At 39.4% G+C, this 24,920-nt stretch overlaps 1 protein-coding gene across 1 annotated transcript; it reads right to left on the bottom strand.

The window, feature by feature from the left end:
* Positions 1-4,018: 4,018 nt before the first annotated feature.
* Positions 4,019-24,259, bottom strand: LOC132219303 (leucine-rich repeat-containing protein 37A-like). Its single transcript, XM_059671674.1, has 11 exons — positions 22,386-24,259; positions 20,240-20,311; positions 16,661-16,732; positions 13,536-13,607; positions 12,400-12,480; positions 10,851-10,922; positions 10,152-10,226; positions 7,361-7,476; positions 5,440-5,571; positions 5,057-5,184; positions 4,019-4,269 (listed from the first exon to the last, which is right to left on the bottom strand). Exons 1-11 carry the CDS (start codon positions 24,257-24,259, stop codon positions 4,135-4,137), a joined length of 2,829 nt encoding a protein of 942 aa, XP_059527657.1. The 3' UTR covers positions 4,019-4,134.
* Positions 24,260-24,920: the final 661 nt, after the last annotated feature.

Below are 24,920 nucleotides of genomic sequence, written 5' to 3'. Positions count from 1 at the left end.
ACAGAATGGCACACATTGCTCCTATAAAATGACATCCTTCGATGCTTGGTGGTTTTCAGATATGCGTACCCTTGATGACCTGTGTAGTTTCACGAGTGTCCTTAAAGTGAACAAAAAGGTTTACATCTCTTGACTTTCATGATTTTGTGGGGTTTTCTGACTCAAGTGAATAATGAGCCATTTTCTGAGGTCACCTCTGGCCGCTTACAGAAAGAGGAAGTTCCTCTCCTTATAAAATTCTACTTTAAAAATCACCAGATCCATATTTACCTTGAGCTTCCCCATTTATGTATCTTCTTCCGAAAAATCTATTTTGGAAGAAAACATCATGATTATTCAGCACAACGACCTCTAAAGCTTTATTCCTTCTCTTTTAAGTGAGACGGTAAATTTTTTGAGGACAGAAACTCGGTCTGGTCCTTTGACTCTTCCATAGTCCAAACTTGGGACCTTGCATGCAGCTGGCAATGCATTTTATTGGCTGTTTCAGATAACATTCAGCAGATAATTCCCAATAAAAACTCTTAGAAGTAGAAAAGAAAATGAAAGTGCCTACCAGAAATCTACACAGCAGGTTTGTTTTAGGTCAAGAACAAGAGTAGGATGCCTGTTATTACTGATACTATTCATCATTGTTGAGGAGGTCCTAATCAATTTAATAGGAAAAATGAAGTACTGGAAGGACAGAGACAAAACATATTTGCATGAGAGATAATGTACAACCTAAAAAGCCCAGGAGCATAGATTAAAATTTTATTCAGTAAGATGGCTAAATCAAGACATGCAAATCTCAATGGCTTTCCTACATACCACAAATAACTAATAAAAAAATGAAAGAGTCCATTTACAATATCAATAAACTGTATAAAGGAATAAACTTAACAAAAAATGTGCAAGACCCATTCAAACTCTTCTGAAGGACTTTAGAAAGAATACACAAAGTGAGGTACCATGTTCCTAGAAGGTAGTAAAGATGCCAATTCTCCTTAAATTAATCTACAAATGCAATGTAATCCTATTCAAATTCCAAGATAATTTTTAAACATAAACTGACCAACTGACATTTGGTAGAGAAAATATGCAATGAAATGTATGAAAAAGTTCAAAAAGGAGGAGTTTAACTGCCAAAAAGGAATTGAAAATGGAACTGGAATTATATAGTGACACAGGCCCTAGCCAGTTTGGCTCATTGGATAGAGCGTTGGCCTGCAGACTGTAGCGTCCTGGGTTCCATTCTGTTCAAGGGCACATTCCCGGGTTGCAGGCTTGATCCCTAGCAGGGGATGTTCAAGAGGCAGATGATCAATTTTTCTCTCATCATTGATGTTTCTATCTTTCTCTCCATCTCCCCTCCTTTCTGCAAGCTATATAGATAGATAGATAGATAGATAGATAGATAGATAGATAGATAGATAGACAGATAGATAGATAGAGATAGATATAGATATAGATATATATCTATTTATCTATATATCTATATCTATATCTATCTATATCTATCTATATATCTATCTATCTATATCTATCTATCTATCTATCTATCTATCTATCTATCTATCTATCGATACTGCTACTGATAGTTCTACTGGTACAAAACAAAGATAACTGGGTCAACAGAATACAGTCCACAGAAAGGTAGATTTCAGATCAGTGAAGAAAGAATGCGATCTTCAATAAAACATTTTAAGACAATTGGATTTTCATGTAGGGGAATAACAGTCAACCACAGGAAAAGCAAATAAAACCAATGATAGTTGTTTTTTTTAATTTGAGAAAAAAAAACCCAAATATTATAAAAAGGACTAGAAGAAAATATCAGACTACTTTCATACTGTGAGAGGTCAAAGACCTCGCTAATAGAATCCACACCCCATAAACCAAGAGAAGATCGACAGATATGGTGATAGACTGTCTACACACAGCCTACTCTTCACAGCCCTTGCCCTCTTCCACCCTGGATTGTCTTTTTCCTGTTGATTTATGGAACTCTTTTTACATTAAATAACTTAATCCTTAGTGGCTTTCATTGAATTTCAATGTTTCAAATATTCCCCAGTGTTCTTTTTTGTTGTTGTTAATCCTCACCTAAGGATATTTTTTCCATTGTTTTTCAGAGAGAGAGAGGAAGGGAGGGGGCAGGAGGGACGAAAGAGAGAAATAGGAATGTGACAGAGGCACATCAACTGGTTGCTTCCTGCATGGCAGGTGCCCTGCAACCCAGGTACCCACCCTTGTCCTGGAATCAACCTGTTTCCCTTCGGTGCTTGGGCTGATGCTCTAACGACTGAGCAACAGCGGCCATGGCCTGTTTTTTTTGTCTTTAAGGACACAGAACAGTGGGGTAAGAAGCACGGACTTTGCAGTCAGGCAAAACATGGTCCGGCTTTTGACTTTGCCACTGGGAACTTAAGTCCATCTCCATCTATGGAAGAAGGTGGTACTATCTTCCTCACAGGATTGTGGGGATTGAATCACTCAATATGTATATGGAAAAATCTTCATCTGTGCTTGGCATCAACCAGTGCTAAGTTTGCTAATGGTGTCACAGACAAGGTGGTCAAAACTATCAAAGTTTCTGCCTGTGGTATCAGGCTCAAAAAGCTGTTTCCCACCACCAGATTATAAATACATTGCTTCAATTTTCTTCAAGTACTTATACAGGTTCTAATTTTATTTTTACATTTATGTAAATATGTTTAAGATGAGAATATAGATCTGCTATTATTTTCCCTCTCAAACAATTAGGTGGCTTTTCTATTCCCATTTTTCATTTTCTTCCACAGATTAGAATATTAAAATGTGACATTTCAAAAGTCTTAGGAACACATAGGTTTGAAGCCACTTGGTGTTTACACATCTCTGCTGTGCTCCATGATGTGTTCATTTAGGTATTTCTCTCTTGGGGAGGCACATTTTAAAAAATAGTTTACCATATTTTTAAGTTCTCAGGGGATGAAAATGCCTTACTATTACCTCAAAGAAAAATAGTGACACAGCTCACAAAATAACTAGGAGCAGCATGGCTGGAAGACTCCGGGAAAGCTTCATGAAGAAAGATGAACCTGAGGTGGCTTTTGAGATAGTCACAGGACTTCCCCAGGGAGAGCAAAGAAGGGAATTTTAGATGGGCAAAGGCACACAAAAAAGTGGGAATGGGCCTGGTGTGGCTAGGTTATGGTGAGGGGTGGCTTTGGCTGGAATGGAGGGCTGCCATGACTGTTGAAAGGGTAAATAAAATATATTATGTTGGATTTATGGGGTAGAGTCAAGATCGTCAGCTTATTAAATCATTCTTTTAATGTCAGCAATCTGCCTGTAGGGAAAGTACACCATTATGTAATTGAACAAAAGGGACACAGACAAGCTCTGGGAACAGCTGACTCCAACATGCCATGCTTTAGAGAAACCTGAGGCAGGATTTAGGCTGCAGTGTTTTAACTGAACCTACTAACACCATGCCTTACACACTGGAGAAGAAAGCTGCTAAGTATACCTTAAGAATTGACAAGATCACACTTTTATCATTATGCCATGTCCCATCTGCTAGGGTGACATAGCTCCATGAGGTTGGAGATTCTATATCTCTCCTCATTTTATCCAACAAAGAAGGAAATCAGGAAGAGAGTAATTGGTGAGTACATCGACTCAACCTCGTTCATTTTGAGTTGAAGAAATTTTGCTATCATATCAATTCTGGCCTATCAAACTTAAGTTTCTAAAAAGTCTAGTGGCTGGTTTGGCTCAGTGGATAGAGCATTGGCCTGTGGACTGTAGGGTCCCAGGTTTGATTCCAGTAAAGGGCACATGCCTGGGTTGCGGGCTTGCTCCCAATAAGGGGCTTGCAGGAGGTAGCCCATCATTGATGTTTCTATCTCTCTCTCCCTCTCCCTTCCTCTCTGAAATCAATAAAAATATATATTTAAAAAATGGTCTAATGGCGTGTTATCTTGATTTCATTTTCACAGAGATTTCTGGGAGTGGGCTTCCTTATATCATCCCTAGAATATAATTTGAAATAAAAAAAGAATGAAGCATATCTCAGTGCTCATGACTAAAGAAGAGTATCAAGTAGGAGTAGACAGGACAGTGGCTTTGATTTTCAGGTTGTGGGTTCTGAACTTCCTCAAAGATGGACTATATATTGGAAATCTGAATTAACTGTTGTCTTACCACAATGAGACAGAAAACTATAAAATAAAACATTGTTACTGCAATCACAGGTGCTGCAATGATGACTTCGTTCTTATATCTTGGCACTTCTTGCCTGAGCTAGAAGGAGGATGAGGAAGAGGAAGAGGAGGGAGAGGAAGAGGGAAAGGGGGAGAGGGAGGGGGAGGGGAAGAGGAGAAGGAGGAGAGGGAGGAGAAGAAGAACAAGAACAACAACATTAAAAAAAATCCCACAAAGATATGGAAAGCATAAAAACTAACCATTCTCTAGCCTATTCTAATGAATTGCTAACTATTCTTAACTACTGCTCTAAAACCCCACCTTTCCACATGGTTCTTAAGCAACATACCAAATCTTATACGTTCTTAAAGAACGTAGCACATCTAATGTGTTATGTAATCTGATCATTAGCATTTTCTTGTACAATTTTTTATCTTGGAATTTAGGTCCTCTTCTCATCTACCCTAGGAACAGTGGCACAAATCTCTAAATGAGCTAAATGGAAGATCACTGTCTAAGCCAAAGTCACGTGATCAAGACACGATTGACAGGAGGTGCTCCTGGTCTTCCTACCTGGGTACCTTCATGGCATGTCCTAAACCAGTGATGGCGAACCTTCTGAGCTCGGCGTGTCAGCATTTTGAAAAACCCTAACTGAACTCTGGTGCCGTGTCACATATAGAAATTTTTTGATATTTGCAACCATAGTAAAACAAAGATTTATATTTTTGATATGTATTTTATATATTTAAATGCCATTTAACAAAGAAAAATCAACCCAAAACATGAGTTCGCGTATCACCTCTGACATGCGTGTCATAGGTTCGCCATCTCTGTCCTAAACTGCCTAAAAGTCCAGGTCAGGTGTTTCAGGACCTGTCCTTACCTCATTTGACACCTTCACTTCCTGCTTCCTGAGGGCAGGCATACTCTCATCTTTCCATTGTTCCGCATCCCAGTCTGCGTTGGATATCTTTACTTCCTCTTGCTCAGTGAGCAGTCTCATCAGAAGGCCTATTCCAGAATATAGAGGTTCCTCGGTTAATTTTTGAAACTTGAATGGTTAATTTCAGGTTTAAGAGAAGGATTCCTTCTCTTGTTTTTCAGATGATTCAGGGACATATCTGCATCATGTACATTTCAAGAGGCAGTTTAATGAATGGTAATAAAGTTGATTCTATATCTTCTAGATTTCCCTCCAAGAAATAAGGCATTGGTAATTTAGTGCACTATTAACATCACTTTTATCATTAAAGTCTAGCTGCTCACTCATAAGGGATGAGGAAGTGTCACCATTTTTGATAGAGGATGTCCTCTCTGGCTCAATGGTCAGCTCAGTGGTGCTGTTCTGCCGGCCCTGAATTGTGTTCATTAGCGGTCCTTCTATTATGAGTTCTTCATCTGTCAAAAAAGAAGATATCACATTTGATATTGAAAGACTCATGGGACAGCTATTTGTCAGTCCACAACCATATATCCCAGACCAATATATAGGGAATCAGCAAATATTTGAGTGCCATTTGGAGAGGCGAAAAATAAACCCCAACTTACATCTATGATTGTTGACAAAACAAAAGGAGAAACTGTGTCTTTTTTTAAGTGATTATTTACTTAGAACATTCCATAGCATGACATATGGTGACCATATTTAGGATTATTCCATTGGTCCCCAAGGGCCAACTGCCGGTTCCTGGAGAAAAGCCAGGGCTGGAAGACCCACTCAGTTAGATGCTCTGCAGATCTACTGTGACTCCTCACATTCACACACCCCCATCCTGTCCTGCTTCAGACGCAATGGGGGCCTGAGCCTTTCTCTCTCCACTCTTCAGGATGCTTGTGTTCTTGCTACCATCACAGATGACCACGATTAACACCCACGGCTAACACGTCCTCATCTGGACACACCCTTCTCCACTAACCCACCGATTCCTCACTTCGGCCCTGCCTCCACATATGCCAGCCCCATAACAGACGGTTCTATGCAGAAAAAACAATATGTCTACCCTCACTCTGTGCTTAAGAATTAGGCAGGCATCTGGGATGTACATTAAGAGACTTGCCAGGTTGTATACCACTGTGGAATGGTCAATAAATCTATGGAAGAATACTTGGGGTTCTAAAATACATAAGGGAAAAATAACTTTTGTCAGATGCCTACTTTGCTATCATTTCATGTCATTTCTTATATTTTTAGCTGTACTTGGGGAACCATCCAAAGATTCTGACTGTGTGAAGGTCAAGTGTGCCATTGTGCAGCTGGTACACAAGAATTTTGAGAAGAATTAAAAGTATTGCTGGTGGTGATAAGGGTGAGAGAAGGAGGTAACGTCCTGGGAAAGAGCAAGAGCTTGCTGAGTGCCCCAAACTGGGAGCTGGAGACCTGAGCACGAGGTGACAGCTCTCAGCCCTTTCTGATTTTGTTTTCACTCACCTTAAAAGGAGATTAAAATGCCTGTTCTGCCCATTGTTGGGGCAGAAGGGAGTAATATCATTGGTCAAAGCATTGTTTGAAAAATAAGCAACACTGACTTTATATCAGTAACACAGATCACTGATAGAAACTTGTATTTAAGCTATCTGGGCATGAAAGCACATTTGGGAAGTTATCAAGTCGCTGCCAATAAACCTAATGTGTAGAAAAATACTTAAAAGCACACCACTGTTTGGTGGATAGAACACCTTGTGCTTCAAAGCAAGGTCAGAGCTGGACAGTCTAAAAAGAAAGAGCCCTCCCATGCCTTAGAGGGGCTGGGTAGCAGCTTCTGGTGATGGATCCAAAAACTCTCAGGTTCCAAATAAAACTTACATAAAACAGCATCATTTGTACTCTTTTCATAAACTTTGCAAAAACAAACGAAATAAAAATGTCTACACTGCAAAGGATATTTGAAACCTGATGCATACAAAAAAGTTTACAAACTGTGACACACCAGTGAACAAGTTCTCATTTGGAAGTAAAGCACCCAGCAGAGAGCACAACACACACGATGTGGCCATTAATGGAAATACCCTTCCCTTCACCTGACTTTTAGCAAAGAGTAGTTCTTAAAATCTTGGAGTTGAACTTTGATTAAATGAATAAAAATGATAGTTACTTTATTTGCCTAAAAATGTATCATCATTGATTACAAATAAAAAATGAAAACAAAATAAAAATTCAAAAGTTTATCATCAGGCAATTGAGACTCACCACAAGGTGTGTCGGTCACACATTCGGTCTCACAATGCAGTTTGACCGTCTTGGCAACAGCCTCAATATTATTTTTAAATTGGCAGAGGCAGCAGGCCAAATGGTTAGGTAAGATGCTATAAATAGAAACATACAGAATTATATTAGTGACAAAGGAGTTACTTGGAAAATAGATGTTTTTTAAAACTTAAACATACACCTACTGTATGACATAGCCATTCCACTTTCAGGCACTTATCAAGAGAAATTGAAGTATATTTCCATAAACAGACTTGTACATAAATATTCACAATAGCTTTATTTGTAATAGTCAAAAATTGGAACAACTCAAATAGTCATCAATGTTGAAAAATACTGATATATCCGTTCTTAATGGAATACTATTCGGCAATAAAAAGAAATGAATGATTGATAGGCAAAACAACATGGATTAATCCTATATAATAAAGGCTAATATGCAAATCGACCAAATGGCAGGACGACCAGTTGGTATGATGTGCACTGACCACCAGGGGGTAGACACTCAACACAGGAGCTGCCCCCTGGTGATCAGTGCGCTCCCACAGAGAGAACGCCTCTCAGCCAGAAGCTGGGCTCATGGCTGGCGAGCACAGTGGTGGTGGTGGCGGGAGCCACTCCTGCCTTCACAGCAATGCTAAGGATGTCCAAGTGCTAGCTTAGGCCCACTACCTATAGGGAGCCATCATTGGGCATCCACCAAGATCTGGGCTGAGAGACACTCCCCCGCCCCCCGCCCCCATTGCAGGATTTTCGTGCACTGGGCCTCTGTTCTTAAAATAATCAGCTGAATAAAGGAGGCCAGTTAGAAAAGAGTAGGAACTATATGATTTCATTTATATAAAATTCTAGAAAATGCAAACTAACCTATAGTAACACAAAGAAGATCAGTGTTTGCACAGGAATTGGGGAGGGCAAGGAGGAATGGGAAGGAAGAATTATAAAAGGGACATGATGCAGCTTTTTGAGGTTATAGACAGTTTGATTGTAATGATGGCTTTGTGGTGTGCAGGAGGCAACCAATCAACCAATTGATATGTCTCCCTCACATTGATATCTCTCTCTCTCTCTCTCTCTCTCTCCCTTTTGTCCCACTCTCTTCCTCCCTTCCACCCTCACTAAAAACCAATAGGAAAAATATCTCCTGGTGAGTATTAAGAAAAGACAAACAAAAACAAACTAACAGAAAAACAGTCCAGCCTGCAGGTGTAGTTTAGAGATTGAGAATTGAGGTATGAATCAAGAGGTCTCGGTTGGACTCTGGGTCAGGGCACAGGCCCGGATGCAGGCTCAATCCCCAGTAGGTTACATGCAGGAAGCAGCTGATCAATGATTCTCTCATCATTGAGGTTTCTGTCTCTCTCTCTCTCTCTCACTCTTCCTCTCCCTCTCTAAAATAAATAAAAATGTATATTTTTTAAAACTTCTGGTCTTCAGTGATAAGTTTAATAGAAGGCACAACCTTGGAAAAGATATTTAGTAAACACATATCTTACAGAAAGGACTTTATATAAAACACTCTTAAAACTCAACACTAAGATAAATGTCAAATTAAAAAGGATTTGAACAGACACTCCATTGAAAAATATATTTTCACATAGACATTCCACACCATCAGCTATTAGAGAAATGCAAGCTAAAATCACACTGCAATACAAATGCATTCCTACTAGAAAGGCTAATTTAAAAAATCAAACAGAAATATAAAGATCAGGTGAAAATGTGGAGCAAGTGCAACTCTCATCTACCGCTGGTGGGAAGGCGAGATGGTACAATCACTTTAGAACACAGTTTAGCAGTTTCTTTACTAGTTAGATATGCACTCAGCATATAATGCAGCAACCCCACCCTTAGGTATCTTACTCCAAAGCAATGAAAACGTATGTTCACACAAAGACCTGCATGTGAGTATTTTTAGCATCTTTATTCATAATAGCCAAAAAACTAGAAACAGCTCAAATATCCATTATCTGATAACTACAGAAACAAACGAGTATATACACACAATTGGAACACTACACAGCAATAAAAAAAGAAATGTACTACTGATAGATGCAACAACTAAGATGGATCTCAAAAGGATCATGCTACATGAAAGAAGCCAACACAAAAAGCTACACTACATCAAGCATGTCAAACTCACAGCCCACGGCCACATGCCTCATTTATCTGGACCGTGTTAGCCTTTGAGTTTGACAAACTTGCTCTACATGATTTCATTTATAAGACACTCTGTAAAAGGCAGGACTATAACATTAAAAAAACAGACTGGTGCTTGCCAGGGGCTGGAGATGGGAGGAGTAACTGACTGCAAAGAAATATGAGGGGACCCTAGCCAGCTTGGCTCAGTGGATAGAACATCAGCCTGTGAACTGAAGGATCCCAGGTTCGATTCTGGCCAAGGGCAAATGTCGGGGTTGTGGGCTCATTCCCCAGTAAGGGGTTTGCAGGAGGCAGCCAATCAATGATTCTCTCTCATCATTGATGTTTCTATCTCTCTCTCCTCCCTTACTCTCTGAAATCAATAAAGAAATACATTTTTTTAAAAAGAAATATGAGGGGTCCCGTGGGGATGATAAAAGTGTTCTGGATCTCTAATGTGATGGTGGTACATTTATCAAAACTACACATTTATCAGAACTCACTAAACTGTACGCTTTAAAAGAGAGAATTATATTAAATACAAATTATACCTCAATAAACCTGACTTAAGAAAATAAAAAAGCAAATCATAAGAACTAAGTGAAAATAAATATAAGAAAAATGAACTTACAGTTTCTCTAATTCAGGAGCTGTCATGAGAATGTTATCAAGTGTTGTCAATGTCACTTGTGTTGTTCCCAAGTCTCTGAAGGAGAAAGACCAAACATGCATGATATGAACCCAAAGACAAAAATTCTATTCTTAAAAAGACACTTAACAACATCTGTTTACCTAAATTCTGGCTTCTCTGTCAAGCCAGCTCCATAATTCAGGGTACTTTAGTTTATTTTCCATAAATAATCATTTTAGAAAGCTCTTCTTCAAGAAATTAAATGTATTGCATCATCAAATTAATGTCTTTGCATCATCAAATTAATGACTTCGGTGAACAGTACAATGGGTTATTTTGTTTTTGTGTTACCCTCATCCTACTTCTCATTCTCTGTTCCAACCACTATGTGATCACTCTTTTAAAAAAGCACAGAATGTACAACTTATTCCTGTTTTCTTTCTGAGATCCATGGTATTTATACATGCATCTACATGTTTCATGTCCGAATGTGTTTTTCAACACTGCTCCCTTCCTCTGCTAGCTGTCTTGCCCTTGTACATTTTTAAAATCACTTTTCTGTGCCACTAAATCATTTTTGAGAATAACCCCATTAAAATTTAAATTATGAGTTTTTTGTCAAAATGCAAAATTTTTCATCTTTGACAAAAGTAAGAACAGAAATCATCTCATGAGCCATGAAAATGTTGCAATACTTACAAATATTTCAATGCTGGCAAATTAAAAAGATATGGATCTTGAACAGTCATCAGAGGATTTTCATGTAGAATTCTGGAAAATGCAATAGAATTAAAATTGTCTGCATTTTTAATAGCTGCTATGAAAGTTTATATTCATTTTGTTGGTTCAAATTATGAAGGTTGAAAAAAACCATTTTCGGTCTATTCCCAAAGATCACCCTTAGGATATGTAAAGCATTCTCTTTTGTTGTTGTTAATCTCACCTGAAGATATTTTTTCCACTTCTTTTTTTAGAGAAAGTGAGAGAGAGACACCAAAAAACAACAACACATTGATGTGAGAGAGACACATCGATTGGTTGCCTCCACCACATGACCCAATGAGGGCCAGGAATAGAACCTACAACTCAGCTATGTGCCCTTGACCAGGTATTGAACCCACAACCCCTTGTTGTATGGGCCAATGCTCCAACCACTGTATAACACGGGCCAGGGCTATAAAGGATTCTTAATTGGGGAACTACCCATGTCTCTGAATGATAAAGTGGAGGAGAGAAAGAAAAAAAGAAAAAAAAAGAGGAAAGAAGTGGATAGCTAAGAAAAATATACTGAAGAACCTTTCAGATTGAAAACCCCATTATTGACTATGCTGATAGGAAGCTCCTGCTCTACAGAAAATACCATTTCTTTTTTCTTTTTTTCAATATTTCTTTATTCATTTCAGAGAGGAAGGGAGAGAAAGAGAGAGAGAAACATCAATGATGAAAGAATCATTGATATGCTGCCTCCTGCACACCCCCCTACTGGGGATCAAGTCTGCAACCCAGGCACATGCCCTTGGCCAGTATTTAACCTGGGACCCTTCAGTCCGCAGGCCGACGCTCTATCCACTTAGCCATGCCGGGCAGGGCAAGGAAATACCATTTCCAATGTCCTCATACTTCAAGGTGCTTTTCTTCATCTCCAGAAATTTTTTAATATCCAGTGTAAACCATCAGGTTAAATAGAAAAATAGACCTAATTCTTCAGTTTTGGAGCCACAAATGGGATAGATGTAAGAGGAACTGGTGAAAGCCATGCTCCTATCACATACTCCCATGTGTATTCTTGCATCACAGTCTTATAATGATTGTAATCACCTATTTACTTGTCAATTTCTTGACTATTAGTGCCTGACATTTACTAGGAATTTAATGGATGTTTGTTTAAAAATAAATAATATTTTTATTACATATCAATCAAATAAATAAATTTCTTAATTTACACAAACTTTTATTTCTAGCGCTGAAATAAATTTTCCTCTAAATTCACTATTACCACCCCCCCTTAATTGTTGAAAACAAAGAAGCCCATGCCAAAAGTCAGTTCTGGGAAAGCAGAGCATCGCATATGTCAGTTAAACAAGTCTCTAGGACACTTTTTTTTCTCATTTAAAAAAGAAGAAAAAAAAAGAATGGCTCTTAAGCCATTCTTCTCGAGTTCAAACTGAGCTTATGCCCAGCCAACCAATCACTGTATGAAGTTTTTACACATAGCTTTTTACATGTGTTCATCTTCTATTTCACTTACAACTTGTGTAACAGCTGCATTCCATGCCAGGTCTGAAATGTTCCAAAGTTCACTTTTGTGATTAAATTGCAACCAAGATTTCTATTAAAAAAAGACAAGAGCAAAAGAAGAGAAAAAATTCTTTCAGATCACTTATCCTTTAGCAGAGATTCTAATTTATATATGATAAAACAACCTCAATACTCCCTCTATATACTAAAATTTTTACTATGGGAATATTTGCTTATGGTTTATGCTTTCATGTTTATACATGTGGTGCATTAAACTGATCTATATTTCTCTGAAATAAGGCTACACAACCTCAACACTATTGACATTTTGGGATAGATAATTCTTTATTATGGGGAACTATCCTTTGCCTTGAACACTAATTCTGGCCTCTGCCACTAGATGGCAGTAGCAAATCTACATCTCTGACAACTACAACTCTCTTTGGCTATTGCCAAGTGTCAACTGGTGCAAAATCACCCTGGTTGAGAACCACTGCTATAGTATGGTTCACACTGTTTTTAACTTTTTGAGGAAACTCCGTACTGTCTTCCACAGTGGCTAAACCAGTCTGCATTCGCATCAGCAGTGCAGGAGGGTTCCATTTTCTCCACATTCTCACCAGTACTTGTCATTTGTTGATTTGTTGATAATAGCCATTCTGATAGGTCTGAAATGTTATCTCATTATTGTTTTGATTTGCATATCTCCGATGCTTAGTGACTTTGAACATGTTTTCACATGTCTCTGGGCCATCTGTATGTCCTCTTTCAAAAAGTCTCTATTTAGAACCGTTGCCCATTTTTGTTGGATTATTTATCTTCCTTTTGTTAAGGTGTATGAGTACTCTGTAAATTTTGGAGATTATACCCTTATTGGAAAAATCATTGGCAAATATGTTCTCCCATGCAGTGGGCTTTCTTGTTGTTTTGTTGATGGTTTCTTTTGCTGTGCAGATAGAATGGTTCATTCTGAATGTGACAGAATTCTCACACTAATCTATGCTAGAGACCAATGGGATTAGCTACATAACTTTAGTAGTTTTCTAGTAATAAAATTTTAATCTTACTTCAGAATAAATAACAAAAAGGTTTACAATTATATTTTATGAAATTCCTAAACACAATGAGGCTATATTTATAACTTACATATATTGTAAAAAAGGTAATGAATCAAATGCATTCTTTTCAATAAATTCAATTTTATTGCAGGACAAGTCCCTAGAAAAAGTAAAAGAAAAATAGTGTTTAATTACTTATTAGTATCTAATTAGTAGGAATAACTGGTAGAGGTTAGAATAATATTGAATACACAGGTTTAGTCTAAACTGAAAACCGTAAGAATTGTGATTTGAACCATCCAGAACCCATCTTACTGCCCTCACTCAAAAGGCTCACCATCCCGATCTTCTTAAATACAACGTACAACTATAGATCTTGATACATTTTGAAGGTATTTCTTCCTGAGAGCAGAAGAACTGATTAGAAGACCCTTTGTGGTCTCATCAAATTTTGATTATGAGCTCAAAGTTTATATCTTCATGTACATTTATAAATTTCTAACATTAAAAAAAATAGTCTCACATCTACACACCTCCCTGGTTTACTTCTGTTTTTTAGACAAATTCAATACCAGAAGAAATAAAAGATGCCTTTTCACATAACTTAAAGGAAGTGACTGCTCTAAATAATACAGAACTTTGAACTAATACAGAACGTAGAACTAATGATACATTCTATTATACTAATAGAAATTCATTTCTTATTATACATTGTTTTAATACCCATGTATTTAATGGCTTCAGTTGTACAGTGGTCGGACAACAGAACACAACATGGTGTTGGATTTTTATTTGAAAACACCATCCCTTGTCTATAATTGACTGTCTTATTTCTATTGATTCCACTTTAGTCGCTCACTTTTCTCCTCACTTTTCTGTCTTCTGAGTGGTGTTTCCATCTATAATCTCCCCTTTGCTAAACCATCCTGCACACAGTCACCAGATTAACACTCCAGCAGTGGTTCTTAAATACCAGTCAGCATCACTTGGGAACTTATTAAAGATTGAAATTCTCAGTCTGACTCTGGATTGACTGAATTAGTAACTAAGGGTACAGCTTGAGTTTTAACAAGCCCTCCAAGTGACTCTGCTGTAGGCTAAAGCTTCTCCTCCAGCAATGCTGTGATAACTTGGTACTTGGTATTCAAAACTCCAGAAGATCTGGCTCTAATCTCCTCCTCCGCCTACGTGTACTCTACAGCTACTTAAAGTATATTTTCCCAGGCTCCTTTTGCAAGCTTATTCTACTCAAGATGTCTGTCCATTGATCCCCAAAAGCCCTTCAAGGTCGTGTTCAAACAGCATTGCTCTACTGACATCTTTGCTGATCCAATGTAAAGTCTTTTTTCCCTCTGCTGTGACCAAAGCTAATTTATATATTCATTTCTTACAAAATTTTAGTAGAGTTATTTTTGCATCGATCTCCTCTGGGTATAAACTCCTTAAAGTATGGACTGGGTCTTGCTCATCAGCATTGTCTACTGACATGCGAACAGGTGCAAACTGAAATATTTATCAAATAAACAAATAGCTGGGAAGTAGAGAGAAAAATGATTTTTAAAACAAATGTAGTTTTATTATTTCATGGCTCCCTCTTGTGTGCCACTGCAGCACATAGTCTTCCATTTAGTACTTGTGCTCTATGGATTAAGTTGATATGTTTATTTTCCCTGTGAGAGCATGAATTATCAGAAGGCTAGGAACCCTGACGTACCTATCTTGTGCCTATAGTTCTAGGTACAGTGCTTGGCATGTTGTGTTTTAGCTTGCTTATTGATTGGCATTTTTTAATGGATGGGAATATTTTATGCTAGCATGAAATAGGTAGCTTACAAAGTATTTCACAGTAGAATTAATGAACGACCTAACCTATTGAGCAGTTATTTACTTCATTTTATTTCCTCCAAATTGTATGGAAGGTTTGAAAGCGAGATAGCAAGAAGGCCAATATAAAAGTGGATGTCCCTCTGAAGCTTGAAAGGTTTAATAATACAAATGACTATTTTTAGTGTCATGTGAGGCCCCCAACTACTTGCCTGAAGACTTCCATATTTGCAGAAAGAATCCATTTCCTAAATAGCATCATTAATTAGCCTAATAAGGATTAATGACACACACAGCTCTGGGTGCCATGGACAAAGAATCATAGTCGAGTTTTTATAGTAAAGAACATCTCCCTGTTTATAAGTAAATAGGATACTAGGCAAGCATTTCTTCCTTGACAAGGAGGCTGAAGAGATTTTTATTTTGTAATTAGTAAAGTTAGGGGCATTTCTGATATACTTACTTAGTGGAGACATTTCTAACAATACCACTTAACCATCATTTTAAACATTTACTTTTAGTATTGGTATAATAATTCCTGCATTGAAATCCTCAACACCAGTCTGCTCTCTTCGTCATTTAATAAGTTCTTAATAATATTGTTTACATAAGTCATCTGCTAAAACATTTAATTGTAAATGTTAATCTAATTTAGATTTAATTATCAAAAAATTATGGGTTAATGGCATTCAAATTAATGTAAATGCTTTATAGTTTCTTGTCCTATAGGAGGCAATTTGAGGTCAGGCTAAATTCCTCTCATTTGACTAAATCAACATTTTGAAACCTTTTATGTAAAGGTCAGACAGTAAATATTTTAGGCTTTGCAGGCCACAAATAGTCTGTCTTGCATATTCTTCTTTGTTTCTTTTGTTTCAAAGCCCTTTAAAAGTGTGAAAATCCTTCTTAACTTATGTGCTGTAAGAAACAAACAATCTGGGGGTGGAGGGAGGCGGCCGGGGAGAGGTAAATGGGGGGAAAAGGATACTTATGTAATACTTTAAAAAATAAAGAATTTAAATTAAAAAACAGAAACGAGCAATCATAGGTCCAATTTGATTCATGGGCCCTAAACAAAATATAAATATAAGCAGAGGGTATATAAACCCTTATACAACAAGGCTCATATGGGTGTGTATCATTACTCAGACCTCATCACCACTTTTACTCCATAACTGAAGCGTTCTTCCTATCAATATTTTGTCTAGAGGACAATACTGAAACTGAAAATGCATAGGAGATATTAAATGCTAGAGATGAGCTACACAGACTTATGGAATTGTAGAATTTTATTGCTGGAAGAAATTGTAGAAATTTTTTCATTTGAACCCCTTATTTATTTTATAGATAATATAACTAAAATCTCATAAGTAAATACAATTAACTTACAAATAGTGGAGGGAAACCAGGCCTTCAAATGAATCTTTACGTAATTCTCTCAAATTATTTGCACTGAGATTTCTGAAAAATGAAAAGGTTATTTCTGGATCAAAATGCAAAATAACTACAACTATTTACTGCACAGAAATATATATGGGGAAACCCGGGTAATGGTGCCCGCGAAATACCCTAATTTTATTTAATTGAAGGAAGATAATGTTTTTCTTTTCAAACCTTTCTTCTCCCATCCTCTTGTGCAAACAATATAGCATTCTAAGATTGATTCACTTTCTTTATGCAGCTTTCTTTCTTTCCAAAGAACTTACCAATATTTGAAATGATATGTACCTAGTTATATATATATATGTGTGTGTGTATGTGTGTATGTGTATGTATATATATATATATATATATATATATATATATATATATATATACACACACACACACACACACACAATATAGGCTTAGTGCACAAAATTCATGCATAGGGTAGAGTCGATATACCTGACTGGTGATCAGGTCTAATTGCGACCTTCCGGCTGCCGGGGCCTCCCTTCCCTGGTTGCTGGCTGCTGGCCGGGGCCTTCCTTTGTTTCCCACCACCCCCTGATGGTCAGTGCACATCTTAGCAAGCCATTGGTCTCCCAGTAAAATTCCCATGGAGACAATTTGCATATTAGGCTTTTATATATATAGGTATTCATTTTCATATTATATACTTGTAAACCCCTTGAAAAATGGAATAATTTGACTACTTTCTCTTGGGCATGTAATTCTGGCATATAAAACAGTTCCTGGCACATAGCAGATATTCCATAAACACTTTTTCCATGATTTCAGAAAATGACAAACATCATTTTCAGTCTACTACTTTTATTTAAAACAAATCATCCATTTACTATCTATCACTCATGAGGGTAAGCACAGCTTTATAGCCAAAGAACAGTCTGTCTTCTCCCCTACATTTGTGACTATTAATCGTTGGAGACAAGAGCCCTGTGAGAATTTCATAAAAGCTATGGACCCTTTCCCTAGAAAACTGCACTTTCTTGAATACATGCAAAAGTGTGCATGTAATTTCCATTTGCTGATTGCCCCTTCAGGCCAGAGTCAGTGAATAGCATTGTATGGATTGAATTCAGGGGGCCAAACCTGAACGGGAAATAAAATTACATCTCTATTTTCACAAACCTCTACCAAAAATTAGCATTGCCCTGCATTGTGAATGTAGGCAACAAACTATACTAGATTAACAGTATAGTACTTCATTGGGTCTCCAATAAAATCACAGATGTTTTCATATAAGATATTTGTTGCAGATATCTCAAAATAACATTTATTCTCATCACTACATTGAAGTTATAATAGTTATTAGATCAACCACTATAGCTTGTGTTACTTATAAGAGGAGCAGATTTTCCATGGCTCGTTTTGCTTAGTACTTAGAGTGTTGGCCAAGAAACCAAAAGGTCATGGGTTCGATTCCCAGTCTAGGGCACATACCTTGGTGGTAGGTTCAATCCCTCGCCCCAAACCAGCAGGAGGCAGTCAATCGATATCTCTTTCTCATGTCTTTCTATCTCTCTCTCTCTTTCCCTCTTTCCACTCTCTCTGAAAAATATTAATGGAAAAATTATCTTCGGACAAAGATTAAAGGAAAACGTAAAAAAGAGAAGTATTTTCAATAATATTTTTATTGCTTTAATTTAAAAATATACTATTATTTTTTTTACAGAGGAAGGAAGAGGTAGAGAGAGAGAGAGAGAGAGAAACATCAATGATGAGAGAGAATCATTGATCAGCTTCCTCCTGCACAGCCCACTGGGGGTTAAGCCTGCAACCGGGCATGTATCCTTAATGGGAATCCCACCGTGATTTCGAGGTTCATAGGCTGACACTCAACCACTGAGCCATGCTGGCTGGCCATTCAAAAATCCATTTTTAAAAAATATTTTAGTCCTAGCTGGTTTGGCTCAGTGGACAGAATGTCTGCCTATGGACCAAAGGTCCCGGGTTTAATTCTGGTCAAGGGGATATACCTTGGGTTGCAGGCTCTTCCCCTGCCCAAGCCCTGCTTGGGGCTCGTGCAGGAAGCAACCAATCAATGTGTCTCTCTCACATTGATATTTCTGTCGGTCTTTACCTCTCTCTTACACGCTCTCTAAAAATCAAAGGGAAAATATCCTCAGGTGAGGATTAAAAAAAGAATAATCATAGGAAAATAAAAAATGTTTTTAAATATGCATTTTAATAATAGATTTCCTTTATTTTCATATATATCTTAACTTATACATCTTTTAAAAATATAGTCCTCAAGAATATAGGCTTCTGCAGATAACCAGGAGATATTTGGGAGAAAAAATGGTAAGAAATGGATCAGTAGGGGGTCCATTGACTCAAAGTTAGGAACCTCTTCTTACCAAGGTTTAAATCTCAACCTGACTTAGAAATCTTCAAACCTGCCTGGCCAGCATGGCTCAGTGTGTGAATGTCAACCTATGAAGCAAGAGGTCACGGTTGATTCCCAGTAGAGGTATATGCCCAGGTTGCGGGCTCAGTGCCTGGTGTGGAGTGTGCAGAAGGCAGCCGATCAATGGATTCTCTCTCATCATGGATGTTTCTGTCTCTCTCTCTCTCCCTCTTCCTTTCTGAAATCAATAAAAAATTATTTTTAAGAAACAAATGTTCAATAAATAAATCAAAGTATCTGAATTCACAAGTAATCAGAAAAATTCAAACTTAGGTGGGACCGCCTTTATTCACCCATTAGATCAGCCAAAGAAATGGAGACTATGTAGTGGTGGAAGGATAGAAGAAAATAAATACTGTAGTTGCCCACTTACTGGAGTATAAGTTGGCATAATTTCTTTAAGGGAAATTAAATGCTGTATTAATATAGTTTCATCCCAACAATTCCATTTCTAAATATCTATTGTACATAAATACCAGCCCATGGTCCCAAAGATGCATGTACAAGAATGTATGTTGCATCAAATACATATAACAAGAAAACTGGGCATAATCTAAATATCCATCAATAGGGGGATTATTAAACTATGGAATATTATGAAATAGTTTAAATGTATTGGGTAACCCTCTCTCTAACAAGAAGGAAACATGTGTAAGATATATTATGAGGTGAAAGAATCAAGAGCTAGGATGTTATCAATGATGTAAAAAAAGATATGAAAATCACATAACATACCTACTTTGCTATCTGTAAATATGTATGTAGGCAAATGCATTGAAAAGGATATGTAAGGAAATATAGTAAACATTGAGTAGCAGTTACCTGAGGGTGGGGATAAGGACACAACCAGGGTTTTCACTATATCTGCTATCTAATTTTTATATATTAAAAAAATAATCATGTGTTGCTTATTATAATAGAAAATAAGTTTATACTGACTGTGATTATAAAGAGGGCCTAACAAATTTAATTTTTAAAATGAACAATAGACTTGATTTGGGATACAGAGTAGGAAATACCTTTTCTCAGAGCTACTGACCTCAAAATTCTGGCCCAAGAAGTTCTTACAATGCAGTTATTTTTTTTTAATTCACTTATGGAGAGGATATACTCACAGTTTCTCAACCAAATGGTATGACTTCCAGGTATCTTTACCAATGTAAGAAATAGCGTTTCCTTGCAAGTTTCTGCAAAGAAACAGTATCATTGAATAGGTAAGAAACGAATGAACAGAATAAGTAAAACAATCATTGCAACCTTGATATTAAAATGCAGGACACACATGTTTTCTAATTTCCAAATCTGTCAGCTTTCCAGTTTGCACAATTAATACAGGTATAATGTGAGCTCCACTTGGTTTTGCTCAGTGGATAAAGCATCAGCTTGTGGACTCAAGGGTCCCAGGCTCAATTCTGGTCAAAGGCACATGCCTGGATTATGGCTCCATCCCCAGTAGTGGGGGGTGAAGTAAGCAGCAGATCAATGATTCTCATCATTGATCTCATCATTGACCTCATTATTCTCTCTCTCCTTCTCCCTTCCTCTCTGAAATCAATAAAAAAAATATATTTTTTTTAAAAAAAACACAAATAGTGAGAATGTGTCTATGAATTACAAGTATTTAAAAGAAGCTGTTAAATTCCTGAGGTTCAGTTTTAAACACTAATTCTGTGATGACTTTGAATCTTTAGCTTTGTCCTCTTCCCTCAGCAACAACTTACCTATTCAGTTTACATCTTTTTCAGGAAGGTCAGAAAAAGTCAGGTATCTGTCTGCCCCCCTGCCTAGTGGACATCTCCACTCAAGCAGAAGCTTTCTTGTGTATGCTCACCAATGAAAGAAGCCCAAACTGAGCTCACCTCCTCAAACTGGCTCTCTTTCACAACTGCTGTATGTCCACCTGTCATACCACCATCATTCTCCTCATCATCCAGGAGAGAAATTTTCCAGGGTCATATTTGAACTTTCTCTTTCCTGTACATCCATCCCTCACTGCAGTCAGTTAGTAATGCTTGCCAGTTTGTCGTTTATAGTGTTCTGAGGAGTTTCTTTCTTCTCCTATCACAACACTTTGATTCAGTGCCTTCTCAATGGACTCCTAGAGTATTCTCCTTGGTCTCCCTGAGTCAAGATTTCCTTTCTAGATCACTCTACCTATGGAATCTAAAATAAACCTTTTTTTTTTGACTCATTTGTGTCTCTCACTTGAAAACTTTCAATAGGTCTCCTGATATCAGTGTAACTTCCAAACCCCTAGATCCGAAGTCAAGGTTTGTCATCATCATATTTTTCACTACTTCCTAAACCAATTCTTTATAACTATACTGGTCTATTAAATCATGATCATTCCTGTAGCCATGCCTTTGCCCTACTGTACTCACTATTTTACCAAACCATAGCCTCCCTTTAAGTCCCAGCTAAAGTTCTGGGTTATCCATGCAGCCTTCCCTGACTTGCATACACCAATAACTACAGATTCTGCTGTATTATAGCACCTCTGGCCTGTATTTCTTTTAGAACTTAATTATATATCTCCTCCTCTTTTATGTATACTCCTTTCTTCCCCCCTACCACTGTCATGTTCCATAGACAAAGTCATAATTCTGTGACTCCCACAGTACTTAGACCTGGGCTGGGAACAATAATGGGTCATTTATATAGAAAGCCAGAGGGCAAACATAAGTTCTAGATGTGACGGAGGGATCAAATAATAATAGCCAACACAGACATATGTTAGGAAATTGAGTAAGTACTTTACACACACACACACACACACACACACACACACACACACTAACTCTTCTAAAACTCACAACAATCCTATGTAACGGTAACTATATAATCTTCATTTTACAGGTGAGGAAACTGAGTCTCAACACTAATAAAGGCATACTGGGTTCAAACCCAGTCACTCTGGCTGTAGAATCTCTGCTCCTAACCACTTTGTTGTATCACCACCAATAAGTCTGGGAGAGGGCCATGTTGCTGTAAAGAGAATGGAGCAAAAGTGGGAGGCCAGTAGAGGTTAAGGAATGAAGTGCTAGGGCTAAAAATTTGGAAAAATAATATGGGCAATTACAATCAAAAGACTGGTTAAGGGGGAACAATAGTATTAAGGAGAATAAAGATAAAGAATAGTTGTCAAACAAAGATAAAAACCAAGTCATTCAACATGGTTTGGGGGAGATGAGGAAGACCTCAAGGAAAAGGCTGCCATATCAGCCAGGATGCAGAGAGCAAATGAGAAAAGGCAATACTTACAAGATGGTGAAGGTGCCATTATAGGTGCTGGGCTCTGGTACTGGCACTCTGTTGAGCCTCCGCTTGGAGCCAAAACCAATACATGACAGTGTCCCATTACTGCAGGAACAGAGCTCACATATGTTCACGGTGGCACTCTGTTCAGTCATTAGAGGAACTGTCTCTGATGATGCTGGTGGCTGAGTTATGGTAACTTCCAGGTCAAACGATAGAACTGTGGCTGTGACTTCAGAAAAAGCTGCCTGCTGAACCTGAACAAGTTCTGGATGTTGAAGTGTCACCTCAGGGTGCTTTGCAGGAGCTGTTTTCTGCTGCAGGGCTGTAGCACCAGTCTCCACCGTAGACTCTGGAGTGATGGTGAGCTCCAGATCCACAGGTGGAAAGGTTACCTGAGGAGCCTGAACAGTCTCTGTCGGTGGAAGTGTCACCTCAGAGGGCTTTGCAGGAACTGTAGTCTGTTGCAGGGCTGTAGCACCAGTCTCCACTGTAGACTCTGGAGTGATGGTGAGCTCCAGTTCCACAGGTGGAAAGGTTGCCTGAGGAGCCTGAACACTGTCTGGACGTGGAAGTGTCACCGCAGGGTGCTTTGGAGGAGCTGCATTCTGCTGCAGGGCTGTAGCCGCAGCCCCCAAAGTGTGATCAGGAGTGATGGTGATTCCCAGGTCCACAGGTGGAATGGTTGGCCACTGTGCCTGAACCTGTGCTTGCTGTTCTACCGGCACCTCAGAGGGCTTTGGAGGAGCTGCAGTCTGCTGCAGGGCTGTAGCCGCAGCCCCCACACTGTGTTCAGGAGTGATGGTGATTCCCAGGTCCACAGGTGGAATGGTTGGCCACTGAGCCTGAACCTGTGCTTGCTGTTCTACCGGCACCTCAGAGGGCTTTGGAGGAGCTGCAGTCAGCTGCAGGGCTGTAGCCGCAGCCCCCACATTGTGTTCAGGAGTGATGGTGATTCCCAGGTGCACAGGTGGAATGGTTGGCCACTGTGCCTGAAGAGGCTTCTGCTGTGGAACCGGCACCTCAGAGGGCTTTGGAGGAGCTGCATTCTGCTGCAGGGCTGTAGCCGCAGCCCCCACACTGTGTTCAGGAGTGATGGTGATTCCCAGGTGCACAGGTGGAATGGTTGGCCACTGAGCCTGAACCGGCGCTTGCTGTTCTACCGGCACCTCAGAGGGCTTTGGAGGAGCTGCAGTCTGCTGCAGGGCTGTAGCCGCAGCCCCCACACTGTGTTCAGGAGTGATGGTGATTCCCAGGTCCACAGGTGGAATGGTTGGCCACTGAGCCTGAACCTGTGCTTGCTGTTCTACCGGCACCTCAGAGGGCTTTGGAGGAGCCGCAGTCTTCTGCAGGGCTGTAGCCGCAGCCCCCACATTGTGTTCAGGAGTGATGGTGATTCCCAGGTGCACAGGTGGAATGGTTGGCCACTGTGCCTGAAGAGGCTTCTGCTGTGGAACCGGCACCTCAGAGGGCTTTGGAGGAGCTGCATTCTGCTGCAGGGCTGTAGCCGCAGCCCCCACACTGTGTTCAGGAGTGATGGTGATTCCCAGGTCCACAGGTGGAATGGTTGGCCACTGAGCCTGAACCGGCGCTTGCTGTGCAAACGGCACCTCAGAGGGCTTTGGAGGAGCCGCAGTCTGCTGCAGGGCTGTAGCCGCAGCCTCCAAAGTAGACAGAGATGGGGACTCCTGCTCAGATGATGCCATCTTCTCAGGGGGCTCTGAAGTTTTTAAAACCCCCAGATCCACATCTTTTTCACCGATTGGCAAGAGGTGATGCTCATCTTCACCCGAATCAGGAAGTGAGTCTGCTGCCTCGTGATCCCAAGACCAGGGCTTGGTGGGCCCCAGGGGGATGGAGGTCAGCAGGCTAGAGTCCATGGCCAACTCCGGAATCGGAGCTGCCTGGACCTGCAGCCACAACAGCTGCCATAGGAACAGGAACCGTGGGGCCCACATGTGCAGCCCGGACATGACAGGCAGAGGTCCGGGGCACAGTGAGCCACCAAGGCGAATGGGGTAAGGAGAGTGACCCAGAAGACTGGGCCACAACAGGTGATCCAAAAGAATGGAGCACAATAAGCGATCCAAGAGACTGGAGCACAAGGAGCGATCCAAAATACTGGGGCACGAACACGCAACCCAGATAAATGGGATGCAAGTACCCGCGCTGAGCAGGAGCCCAATAATTTGTAGCCATGTCACAATTGGCAGCCATGTCACAATTGGCAGCCTGTCCTGCACGTGCCCCTTAGCAACCAAGCACCCCTCCCCCACCTCAAGTTCTAACCTTTATTTAGGCGATCTTGATTATTCTTGGGCTGAAGTGCCTACAGAAGAGGGAGCTTTTTCCCCAGAATCACCAGGGACCAAGTGGTTCCTTTCACTTGCAGAAAAGATAACTATCTCCCTCTAGGTCTCCCCTCCCCACTCACAGTGAGCCAGGATTTGGACTGCACACTTGGGTGGCCCCAGAGCCCAGGCATGTTGGGATGTGGGGAGGGGGTGTAAAAGAAGGTGGGGAGGAGGGGAGTATTGAAGA

The sequence above is a fragment of the Myotis daubentonii genome, chromosome 16 (assembly GCF_963259705.1).
Source record: "Myotis daubentonii chromosome 16, mMyoDau2.1, whole genome shotgun sequence".
Lineage (NCBI taxonomy): Eukaryota > Metazoa > Chordata > Mammalia > Chiroptera > Vespertilionidae > Myotis > Myotis daubentonii.
The sequence above is the reverse complement of the archived record's forward strand: the minus strand, read 5'-3'. Positions and strand labels throughout refer to the sequence as shown.